The sequence below is a fragment of the Prunus mume genome, linkage group LG4 (assembly GCF_029339155.1).
Source record: "Prunus mume cultivar Tortuosa linkage group LG4, ASM2933915v1, whole genome shotgun sequence".
NCBI lineage: Eukaryota > Viridiplantae > Streptophyta > Magnoliopsida > Rosales > Rosaceae > Prunus > Prunus mume.
The window spans coordinates 26,906,572-26,919,817 of record NC_142701.1 but is presented as its reverse complement, the minus strand read 5'-3'; the positions used below and the strand labels follow the sequence as shown (position 1 = coordinate 26,919,817).

Here is a 13,246-nt window from a genome sequence, read left to right as displayed (position 1 = left end):
TTTGACACCCTTCTCTCTCTCACTGTGACTTTGATTGGGTTGCTGTCTCCCTTCAACACCAACCCAATCTGTTTTATCTTTCTTTTTTTTCTTTTTTTTTATATTTTTGTTTCAAAGTTATGCAAGAAATTTTCTAATTCTCTCCTAAATTTAAGAAAAATTCAGTAGCATTAGTACAATACATGTTCTAATTTGAGGACAACATAATCTATTATTGTAATTTAAGGGCAAAAATACAAATCGGGGTATAGTTGAGTAGCCATTGCCACAATTTAGCCTTGAAAAGTATTTAAAAACTCCTTTTTTTTTTTTTGGGTATTAATACGATGAAAAAGGTGCACCTATAATATCCTTATTTAAAAAAAATAGAGGTATTTAATTATATACCTATTCTTAGCATTAGTGATATAAATAAATCCTATACAATTTAACTTCTATAAACAAGTCCACAAAAAGACAACTGGCCTTGTTGAAGTTAATTTTGATTATTAAATTATGTTCAGTGTTTTGGGTTTTTTTATGAGATTTTGGAGTTGAGTTTGTTTTAAGATATCTACGACAGTTTTGTAATTTATAGAAAGTTCGAAACCTCTTTGTTATGTTGTAAATGAATTTTATGTGTATTTTTAAAGTTCATTTTATGTATGATTTTTTTAATATATAATCTGGGCCCCTATATTGGGCATAATAGTGAAACTCCCAAAAAAATATGTATAATATCTTGACTTTAACACTCCTTGAACCCTCTTTTAATGAACCATAACCATAACCAAATTATTATTACCGTCAATTTTACATTGTGATCGAATCCGAATGACTCTTTGATAGTGTGTGTGTGTGTGAGAAACTCTACTCTACCCTATATTTTGTATTATCATAACAATTTAAGAATAATTTATGCAGATATAATTTAATTTAGAAATGATTTAGCTATTTGATTATCACAATGATCATTTCAATGTTAAAATGTATTTGTCTATTTATTTGATGATAATCGAAAAACCAAAATGATTCTAGGTTTTGTTGGCTTTTAAAAAAAAATATATTTTAGACATGATGCTAAAGTGTAAATACAAATGAGTATTGGGGCCTTTTTTTCAGGCCGTCAATGAAAGAGGCTTCTGGACGCTTCGCAGTACTCATACATAGTTCTTCTAACAAAACTCAGAGCCATAATTTTCAAAACAAACAGAATAAACTTGTCTTTCTAACTTTTGTTAAAATGGATGCTGAAATGGCGATGGAGCTTGTGAAGCATGGCCTGACGCTTCTCTTCCTCGACGTTCCTCAGCATACCCTCATTGGCATTGATACTCAGGTAAACTACTACCAACCCAGCCACACATGCTTATGCTCTGTTTTGTTGCCCAGAAAATTCAAAAGAAAATGGAAACGAAGAAAATTTGGATTTCTGTCTATAAATTAACACTTGAAACTTGGTTCGCTGTATCTTCAGATGTTTTCAGTTGGCCCTGACTTTAAAGGCATAAAGATGATTCCTCCTGGTCCTCACTTTGTGTACTATAGCTCATCCACCAGGTTACCTCTTCTTGCTCATTATGTGTTTGTTGAATGTCGGCAGAGAATAGACTGACTAGTTGCTCTTCATTTACTATTGAATTTTAATTGTTTTATGGGTGCTTCTATTTTGTATTTTTTTTAAAAATATCTTTGGCTTTTTTTGGGTACACAGAGATGGCAAGGAATTCTCACCAATTATTGGGTTTTTTGTTGATGCTGGACCATCTGAGGTTAGTAACCAGTCTTTTATTATTACTTTAGTGGCCACTGGCTTATTGGGTTTAACATGTTACTGTAAGTTGTTTGTGGCATGATATCAAGGCATGTGAGCCAGACTGACCTTTCTCATGTAACAGGTAATTGTTCGCAAGTGGGATCAACAAGAGGAACGATTAGTCAAAGTACCAGAAGAAGAGGTTGGTATTCATGTTGATTGTATTACTCGGGGTGTCACATTTTTCAAAATATGGAACCAAAGTGATTCACAATGTTTGAAACTTTAGATTGAATTTTGTAACCTCAATCTCAAATAAGCTTCATAAATCTTAGCTGCTAAGTAGTTAGAAAATATGGTCAATATCTTTTCAGGACAATCACAGTTTATCTTTTATTTATTATCTTGCAACTTTAATTTTTTTTTTTTTGGTCCAATTTTATTGTATTAGTGAGCTCTTACATTATAAAGGGAGCAAGAGGGAATTTGAGAATTTTTTTTCCAAACATATTCTATGGTCGAACAGAGCACAGTAGTGATTTTCTCTGTTCAGTTTAGTATTTTGATTTCACATATGTATCATTTTTGTGCCATCAGGAAGAGAGATATTGCCAAGCAGTTCGAAGTTTGGAGTTTGATAGACATCTTGGTCCTTATAATCTAAGCCAGTACGGAGATTGGAAACAACTATCTAATTACATTACAAAGAGCATCATTCAACGGATTGGTAAGCATTATTCACAACTTCGAAGGCGTATATTCACAATTATCTTAGATTTTTCTATCAGGAGTTTGTTCGGTATCATTGCTTGACTTTTATGGGACGAATAGATTTTATGCTTCAACTGCTGCCATTTGCTTCTCTCTCTCTCTCTCTCTCTCTCTCGCTCAATTCTCAAATTTAAAATTTAAAATTGATGATCTTCAGACCCAGTGTTTGTATCTTTAATTTTACTTTACTTTTTTTTTTTAATGCATAGGAACCCACATTGTTTCTCTCTCTCTCTCTCTCTCGCTCAATTCTCAAATTTAAAATTTAAAATTGATGATCTTCAGACCCACAGTGTTTGTATCTTTAATTTTACTTTACTTTTTTTTTTAATGCATAGGAACCCACATTGTTTGTCTGAGTATTTTATCTTGTTATAACATACAATGGGCACATGCTATCAAGGATGAAAATATTGGCAATACAGATAGTATCGGGCCTTCAATTTACGGATATTTAGGGGGATATATAGATGTTGTTTTAGGTATTGAGGAAAATCGACAAAAAAGATAGATATTGGCATAAAAAATGAAGTGAAACTTTCATAGGTATTAAGTACATTATCAATGAATGTATTGAATAAATAAAATTCAAAATATACTAAGTATAAGATATACATAAGATGAAACGTACGTGATATAATGCACGATGAAAAGCCTGAAAATAAAATTTTGATTACAATGATAAAATAAAATCCATTGACACAATTGGTACGTAACCCAAACAAAATAAACACAAGCAGACTTAACACAACAAACATGCAGACTGACCCATTAAAACGTAACCCAACCCAACCCATTAATACATAACCCAATATATTACAACAATCAGACTTAATGATAAGGGAAATCATAGAAGATTAAATGAAAAATAAAATTAAACAAACAAGAACTTGAGCAACCAAAGAGAGGAGAGGAAGAGCCAAAGATATCCGAAATGACTGAGAAGAGAAGAAAAAAGAAGTAAAATATTAGAGCTTGGTTTTTGGCATTGATTCAGTGGCTGGGACCTTTGATTACTTTCAAAATGAAGACAAATATCTGGGTTATTTGTCCAGTATCAGTAAATATCGGGATATCAGGGTTATCAGGGATATATCGCTGATAAGGGGGAAGAAATAGGCTTACCCCCTTTATCTGTATCGACACCTTAAAAAAGGGATATATCGTCCAATATTTTCGTCCTTGCATGCTATACAATTATGTAATAGGCATTAAAAGAATAATTTTTCATTTGCTTAAGGAAAGTTCTCAAACGCAGACTTGGTGGGAACCTTAATTTTCCACAAAATACTTGTTATGGTTTAAAATTAGATGTTGGTCCATCTGCTCTTTGTAAGGAGTACATATGATATTACTGCTGTGAGCTTGTAGACATGATGGAATAGTTAATGACCAACATTAAAATCTAGTGGTATCGTGAGGTAATAATACTTCTAAGAATATCCCTATTTAGCTTTTCCTTCTAATTTCTGCATAAGGATGGATATAATTATTCGTGTTGATACTTCTGGCCTAGTACCTACCAACACAATATGATATGAAATTTTTTTTCAAATAAATACTTCTAAGAATAAGACTGCATGGAACTCTTAAGAGGAAAATTCTTACAGGAGAAGTTATATTTATAGTGGCTACTTGGAACTTTGATATTTCTTGGTTGCTTTTATGTATGTTGTTAAGGACTGCTTCAGATGAATTTTATCCAAAGAATTTGTATAAGATTCATTCTTTTTATCCCAACAACCTTTGAATTTTAATTGACTTGTACAGAACCCATTGGAGGAGAAATTACTGTTGCATCTGAATCTACAATGCGTGTAAACACTCCTAGCACAATGATGGAGAAAGCTCTAGATGAGCAGTTGAATGCTAGTAGGTGCTCAACACCCAGTGACAAGTCTCAGACGAGAGGATGTTACTACACATCAATTCCCCGTGTTATCAAACGAAAGGGAATCCATGGCCAACAACTTACTTCTTTGAATCTTGACAAGGTAAGAACCCCTCCCTCCTCTTTTTCAGTTTTTTTTTTTTCTAATGTTTTAAATTAACTGATTTGACTATATACTTTCACTAATATTATTATTTTTTTCTTTTTTTTTTGTGGTTCGACTTTCTTCTGTTTAGACACAATTATTAGAAAGTGTACTATTAGAAGATTATGGAGGTTCTGAGGACTTGCTTCTTGCTGAGCTGCAATTTGCCTATATTGCTTTTCTGGTGTGTAAACAATGCAGACTCCTACAGCATTTTATGTTAAATAATAATCTGAGATCTTTACGATAGTTTGAACTTATGCAGATGGGGCAATCACTTGAAGCATTTCTACAGTGGAAATCCTTGGTCAGTCTTTTATTTGGATGCACTGAAGCTGTAAGTATTGGTTTGATTGCCTTGTTTCACTTATTATTGGGATTTGTTCACTCTACCGAGTTTGTGTACTTGTATTTCCTTTTTCCACATTGTACATCTGAATTTAAAATTAAACTCCCCACTTATACATTCTGTCCCTTACTATTAAAGTATAAACATGTGATTGATATGTTTGCATTAAATTTGTACCTCATGAGCGTCAACTTATTGTTGTAATCTACTTTACAAAAATAAGCAACCCTTTCCCAAATCAGTATATACAGTCATTTTAATATGAATACAAGGAACTTTTTACTTTTGACCTTTGATGGCGGCTCATTTGCATGTCTATGCAATATAATGTTTTCTCAAAAGATTTTTTTAACAGATAATATGGTAATCTTAATAATTCTAAATCTTCAAAAGATTATTGTCAACAATCAATCTATTTAATTTATATGCTAAGATTTCAGACATTATAGATTCACCAGCTTAAAGCTTTGGCACCATAGATTCAATAGATTTTCAGTATTACACAACAGATCCTACCCAGTCTCTCACCAGTTATCTTTGGGTTGACTAGTGTTCTACTGGTACTAGCATTAACATTTCTTGGGAATGCGCTATGTCAAATTTGTACCAGACTATAGACATAATCCGTCTTAATAAGTTTCTGCGTATCTTTGAGTTAAATACTAGAATGAAGCTTTTTTTCCTAATGATGCTTGCTTCATAGGTAGTTGATACTGAAATACAGGAAATCTGAAATACTTTCTGACAAAAGTCTAATCTGCCATTAATGCAGCCTTTCCATACAAGAAGTCGGCTATTTGCAAAGGTAATGTCCAGAATTGTCTCACTTATAACTAAACTTTCTGGCAGTATAATATAACTATGAAGTTGCATTCATGGTGATCTGGGATACAGTTATGTAATTGAAAGTCTAGATTCCATTTAGCCCATTCTGGGATATGTACTGGCTTTTCAGAAAGCTTTACATTTTATTTTTTTTGCATGGTTATGCTCAAAATGTGTCAGTTGTTGCTTGATTTATCAACCTTCATGTCTTTTCTGTGTGGTGCTTTATTATTCCAGTACAAAACAGAGACAATGTTCAACATTTAATCATCCTGGTTTGATATTTGATTTGTCTTTTGTAATATTTATGACCTTTTACGCACCCATTCTCCTGTCTAATTATTTGTCTCTTCTAAGGTGTCGAATAAGTTTTTACATAGCAGACATATGTCAAACTTTTGGCTAGTTTATATTTATTGTAATAGAATGTTTGTGTTTCTCATAAAAGGGAAAAGGAAAAAGAATTCTAGCTTGATCGTGTTTTCTTTCCTGAGAGAGTAACACGTTTAAACCGATTTCGTTTTCCATTAAACTTGCAATGAACAGAACTTGCTTTTCTTCTTCTCTTTTTTCCATTTCATTTGCACTGATAAATGACAAGTCATGGGAATCTCACAGTTTATTAGAGTCATCTACTATCAATTGAAACAAGGACTTCAGAAAGATTGCACAGACACAAACAGTGGATCAACCTTGCTAGATGATTCATGGTTTTCTGCTGATAGTTTTTTGCACCGTCTTTTCAAGGTACGAGATTTGGGTGCTTCATTCTGCTGTTGCTGTTCTTTTTTCATATTACACAGCCGTGTTGATTCATTTTTTTCTTGTCAGTTCTATTGTCATTCAGTTTGTTTTTTCTATCAAATAGAAAATCAACAGAAAAGTATCATGTAGTCATCTTTCTCACATCCATGGAACTTTCTCTTCATTGCAACTTGATGACTAACCTATAAATGGGCTTCCAGGATTTTTTTTTGCTGGTGCAAGATGCCTCAGTTGTTGATGGAGATCTTCTATCATGGGTATGCACGCTAAGCCTGAATTTTCATGAATTTCTTTTTCCTATCAGGCAAAAGTAGACATCTGGATTCTACTAATATGCTCTCTTTCTTATTATTTCTGCGGTTCTTGTTTTCATCAGATTTTTACTTCACAGTTGCCATTGTATTTATCATGATATGCATGTGCAAACACACGCACAGAGAAGCCTTTATTTTGTTGCTTTAAACATGGAATTTATTATTATAATAAGGTAGTTCACTTTTTACATATGTTAAACACTGACTCTTTAGCAAACAAGTGTATATTAACTCATAACCATTTTATTGGGGCAAGGGTGGGTTGAAGATGGATGCAAGAAAGAAAAAGAAATTTATATACTTTAGGCATGAGCACAAGGTTAGAATTTAGGTTATTTTTGTTTTGTTTTTATTTGTTGGAACTAAAATGTAGTTGATGGTTATTGATTTAATTCCATCTATAGAATTTATAGTATTTTGTTGGAATATTTATAATGTCTTTAGGTACTTTGTTATTTTGGGTTACCTAATATAAATTTGTCTCACTTTGATTATGTTGAGTTTACCCTAATTTTCACTCACTCCCCTCGTTATACTTATCCTTCCTTTAGCCCTTTTGATGTGTTTTTCATTTAAATGGAGTCCTGACTTGATTTCTGATCCTTTACTTTGTTGCCATTGCTCTGCATACGAAGCATTTCTTGTTAAGTCATCTCTTTTTGTATTTGTTTCCAAAACTTTGCTTCTTATGAGAGATGGTAGCTCATCTGTGTGCTTCCTTGTTGTCACTTTTCATGTTGCATTTCATATGAAAACTTGGTCTGTGTACTACAATTGGAAAAGCAATACAATATATCTATGTCTAAATTCATTAAAGAACCCTTCGAGCTTAAATTACTACCAGTACTCATCTCTTTTTTGGCTAATCATGTCAACGAATCCTCATTTGCATGGTTCTCATTCTTAAAGACAAGGAAACTCAAGGAGTTGCTTGAAAACAATCTTGGATGGGAATTCCAGCAAAACAGTGCAGTTGATGGGATGTACTTTGAAGATGATGACGAGGTCGGTATTTATTTATTTATTTTAATTGAACTGTGCTCACTTTCCCCACCTTTTTTTTTTCTCACAACACCTAACACTCGACATTTGCAGTTCGCTCCTGTGGTTGAGATGTTGGATGACCCGAGTTCTAGTGTAGCGTCATCAGTTTAACACTTGAATCTCTCATCCTCTACCATTTAACATCTCCAATTCAATCCCGTGGTTTAGATGTTGGATGACCTGGGTTGTAGTGAAACGCCAGCAGGTTACGACTTTGGTCATCTACAGTAGGCTTTATGTCATAACCAGTGTGTGATCAGTATAAAATCATTGCACCTAGAAGACCTTTTTTGTTAGTATGTATAACCTTGTATAGTATCATAGTTGAAATTTCCATGTAAATTGACGAGGATGGATGCTATACAAAATACAGCACTGCTGTAAACTTTCCTTGCTAATTTTAGACAGATGGGACAATTCCCTTGAAATGCTTGGTGAAAGGTCTAATTATTTGAGATTCAATTTCATAATCTTCATTTACTAATCGTATTATATAAAGCTAATGGAACTCAAATGCAATGACATACATAAAAAGGAACCTGTCGAACAATCAAACTGTGCCCTCAGTTGATTCATTCGATGAGTGTTTTGTTTTGTTTCCAGTAAAAACACCATAGAGGGATTTCGGGACCAAATCAACTCCCTTAAAGCTTGGACTGTCACGGCAGTCCCCAAATCCTGACAGTTCCATGCTAGTTGTATCATTAAGACCTTGTGGCTACATTGGGCCGGCCACCACAACCCTTGAGACCCTAAGTTTTTTAACTTCCTTTGAATCCAAACTTTCCAGTTTCGTCTCAACCTCTTGCAGTTTATTCGAAGCCTCAACTCTGAGAGACTCCGTCTTGGTTTTCAGCGTCATGACTATTATGTGCCATGTTGGGGTTTCTAACCCTACGTGCTCCAGCGGCGGCCCATTTATTTCTACCACGCCCACGAGGACTTGCACCACTCAGTCTCGCCAATCTTAAAGGCCCACCCATCAAATGTCCAGAACTCTCCCTCTCTTTATTTTTCCCGACCCAATAGAGTTCATGGGCTTATAACCAAAAGGCCCACCATTCCCTCCCTCTACCTCCAATCTTCTTTTTTTTAAACCCTGCTGAGGTGTCGAGGCTTCAAATTCTAGGCCAAGTGGAGTGGAGGGGGGTTTTTGGGGTAGGGGGAGGTGTGGGGGGTGGGGAGAATTGGACGAGGGGGAGGTGTTTCTATGCCGGAAGGTTTGTCAAGGGTAGGGTAACAACGATGGTTGAAGGAGGAGGGGGTTTGAGGGTGGGAGAGGAAAGACTTCATCTTTGACCCTTAATATTTCCACCCATTTATCTTATTTTCCCACCCACCATTCAAATTTGAAAATACATAATCTTATCTTTTTCCACTCACCATTATTCATAAAATACTCTTTAATTAATTAATAATGCAATTAAATTCAATCCCTCTCTCTCCAACTCTCAAAACAAGAATGCAAAAGAAGAGGAAAGAGGAGAAAGAAGAAGATGGATTGCGAAAGAACCATCTCTAACAGTGTTGTCTCCATTCTCAGCTCCTTTGACCACCGCCTCTCCACACTTGAAACCTCCATGCGTCCTACCCATGTGGGTCTTCTCCTAACTTTCTGTTTGGGTCACCAGAAAATCTTATTCAACAAGAATAAGGAACCAATAGTTTTGGTTCACTTTGAGTTTGACTTGGCCTTTACTTTTCTTTATAGAACCAAATATGGGTCTTAGAGCTTCTTGATTTTTTTTTTCCCTTTTAATTTCTTAGTGACCAAACAGTGGATCTCTCAGGAAATGTTGGGATTTTGAATTTCTTTCACAATTTTGCACATTTGTTCATGTTTTCTTATTGGGTTTGTTTGAATATTGGATAGTACACATTTTTCCCCGAAAGCACACATGAGAACGTTGATAAGACGTTGTAGGTAGCGGAGGTTATAGGTGTGTTGAGAGTTTTTCTTTAAGTCCTTAGAAGTCATTTTATAAAAGGGCAAATTTGTCTTTAAAATTTTGAAGATAAGGTGGGTGGGAAAATAGGACAGGTGGGTGGAAATAACAACACTCTTTACTTATCAACACATGAAAGAGCATATGCATTTACCATCAGCACAACCTCCAAAAATGGCTCATTCCTTTTTCCTACACATATCCAAATAGTGTGGGTGCCATCTATGTGACCTGTACCTATAAAATTATAGATGATTCAAACTTTATTTACCTCAAAAATAAATTTAAAAATAATAATAATAATGCTTGGCTCCTGAAAGAGGACTTCTTCTGAAATGAACATGTGGTCAATTGAAAATGGACACTTGCCCAAACAATGATAAATAATAAAAACTAAATGTGAAAAGTAACACCAAGAGACTAAACTTGAATTAATGTTCACAAGGTGTAAAAGTCTCTAAATCATTTTCAAATATATATATATATAGTCCTATTCTATTGAGGGATTCTTCAAATAATTTTATTTGAGGGTTGACCTTTAGGGTGCCCTACAATTTTTTTTCCAATGATCCAAACTATCTATTTTTTAGGTCTTCATTCACAGATCATCCTTACAAAAAATTAGACAAATCGAAAACCGTTTTGACATCCAATTGTGTCATACAAAATCAATGAGCACGGTGCTTCAAGAAAGTACTAAAATTTCAATAACCCAATTGAGTGGTCAAATGAAATCAAATTTAAGTGATTTTTTGTAAAGATGATCTTTGAATGAGTATCTACAAAATAGACAGTTTGGATTAGTGAAATACAATCTGGAGTGGGCCTTACAAGGAATGTACCTTAAATAAGCTTATTTAGGGGATCTCTAAATGGAAACTCTCTGTGTATATATATACCTTTCTTGTTGAGATAGAAAATAATATATTAAATTCATACACATTACACGGATGCTAGGACTCGAACCTATAATTTTTCTTTGGGAGGCAAGTACTCCAAACCACTACACTAGTAGGTCATTTGCATAAATATATATACTTTTAGATTAATGGGGGAGTGGGGAGTCACATCTGGAACATTTTCCAATAAAAGAAGTAAGAGGAAGATAAATTCAACATGAGAGGGGGCATCAAAGAAATAACTTTTAATGAAGCACACGATGCAAAATTTGTAAACAATTTTTAGATCTTTCACTTAAAAACTTATAGTTTCAATTTTGGCAATTGAAGTCGTATAGTTTGGCTTTCTTTTGTCAAGGGAAATGAAAATTTTCATTACCAAGCAAAAGCATACACTGTCATATGAGAGCCCAAATACAAAAGTGAACAAAATAAAAGTAGGGACTCAACCATATTAACCCAATCCAAAAGACCTAAGTCTAAGGCCAAAAAAACAAAAAACCCTAAAATCACAGAAACCTTAAACATAGTATCAAACCCTAGATAGAGGAAGTCAGCGTTGCTGCCGTTGTCTACACAAGGAAACTAAAGTCCAAACGAGCAGTGAAGGGGATTTCTAGAGTATGGAGTTGGGGTACCAAGGCACCAACATGCATATATGCTTAAGATATGAATTAAGCATAATTCTTTAAATCAACAAACGAAATTATTGATTTTTTTTTTATCAAGTGAAAAACATGGAAGAGGCGAGAATGATCTTTTGGAGTGTCAATCAAACATAAATACTCTCGTATTATCATAAACGATGATTTGTTGAATAATGTTTGAAAATGTCGATTTTTCATCTTCACATGAAAAAAAAAACATCAAATTTGTTTGATTTTTCAACGCATTATATTTAATTGAAATCTTAAGCATACTGGCCTCTGGAGGAGACAAACTCTCTCTCTCTCACACTTTCAAAAGAAGCGAATTTCTCTTTCAACCCTAGCCCCCTTTCTTCAACTCCACTTAGAGGGGTACGTGGTCATGACCCTCCTCCCTCTCCCCTCTCCCCCTCCCCCTCCTCTTCCTCACTCGTTCCCTCTCCCCCTTCCTCCTCATAGTCCTCACCCTTTCTCCTCTCTTTATATTCTCTTTTTCCTGTTCTCTCCCTCCACCTTTATTTGGGTTTTTTCTATTTTATCTTTTCCTCTTCCTCTCTCTTTCTTTCTTTTATGGGTTGCTCCTTCATCCCATTTCTCTTGCCTTTTCATTCCTCTTCCACCTCTTAAAGAGCTGCTCTGTTTTTGCAGAGCAATTTTCCCTTTTTTTGGTTTTTATTTTATTTTATTTTTTCATTTTTATTAGTTTTTGTTTTTCACTTATATTGTTTGCTCTTTCTCTCATTTTGCTCCCCCCATTCTCTCCTGCCTTGGGCTTTTTGGTGGAGTTGCTCTTCTTTCGATTTGAGCCTGTTTGGCTATGTCTATGGCTCTCTTTGAGAGTTGGGTGCCTCTTCACTCTGTGGTGTCTGCTTGAGCCTTTTGCTCTGTGTTAAGAGTAAATGTCTCATGCCAATTTTGTGTCCTTTGTTCTCTGCCAAACAACCTCTTCAACCGGATTTATGTATTTCTCAACTCCTCATCCTCTTTTTGCCTTATCCTATTTCGGGATCTAGATTCTTCTTTGGGATACAGCAACCATATCTATAAGCGCTTTGTCGCTCATTTCTCAGATTGTATTTAGAGCTTTTGCTACGGTTCTTGCTCTGGTGGTGCTTGCACCAATACTCTCTTTTCTGTTAGTGTTGGTCTTTTGGTATATACCTTGGTGTTGTGATTGGTTGTTGTTTTCTCTTAGGTGCATTGGCAAATTTGGGTGTGTTGGAGAAGGTGACTTTTGGAGGAACGTTCGAGGGCTGATGTGTTTCCAATTTTTGGGGAATATTTGTTTTTGGTGGAAGATCTGTAGGTCTTTATGTGCAACAATGCTAACCTGTGTGGTGGTGGTGTATTCCCTCCTTTGTGGCCATTATGGTGCGGCCTCCGTCCCTTTTGCGGGTGACGGTAACTTTGTATTGTAATTTGATTTGATTTTGTGATGGGCAGTAGCGGACCCACATAGGTGTAAAGAGGCGCAGGCGCACTTCCCCTCGCTTGAAAATACTATGGAAGTCAATCATCTTGAGCTCTTGGATGGCTGGGCAAGATGACTACAACCTGTTTGTGGAAAGACTAGAGTGAAAAGCAACAACAGCAAGCGCGGCCTATTTTTCTTTTTAATGATCTCGCCAAAATAAATTGTTTTGGACCATATCAATTAATATGTTTTAAAATCTCCACGTGTTTTGTAACATCCCACATCAACCAACGGAAAGGGGGTGATGTGCTTTATATGTACATGCCCGCCTCCATCTTGCACGAGGCCTTTTACGAGCTCACTGGCTTCGGAGTCATGGGAACTCCGAAGTTAAGCTAGTTGGGTCTAAAGCAATCTTAGGATGGGTGACCCACTGGGAAGTTGCTTGTGAGTTCCTAGAAACAAAACCGTGATGGCAGAGAGGGGGGGCTCAAAGCAGAC

At 35.2% G+C, this 13,246-nt stretch overlaps 1 protein-coding gene across 1 annotated transcript; it reads left to right on the top strand.

The window, feature by feature from the left end:
• The first annotated feature begins 1,089 nt into the window (after positions 1 to 1,089).
• Positions 1,090 to 8,301, top strand: LOC103328611 (uncharacterized). Its single transcript, XM_008231011.2, has 13 exons — positions 1,090 to 1,318; positions 1,457 to 1,539; positions 1,694 to 1,751; positions 1,878 to 1,937; positions 2,333 to 2,462; positions 4,277 to 4,500; positions 4,634 to 4,726; positions 4,808 to 4,879; positions 5,664 to 5,696; positions 6,335 to 6,463; positions 6,682 to 6,738; positions 7,705 to 7,800; positions 7,891 to 8,301. The coding sequence occupies exons 1-13, from the start codon at positions 1,109 to 1,111 to the stop codon at positions 7,948 to 7,950; spliced, it is 1,305 nt and encodes a 434-aa protein (XP_008229233.2). The 5' UTR covers positions 1,090 to 1,108; the 3' UTR covers positions 7,951 to 8,301.
• Positions 8,302 to 13,246: the final 4,945 nt, after the last annotated feature.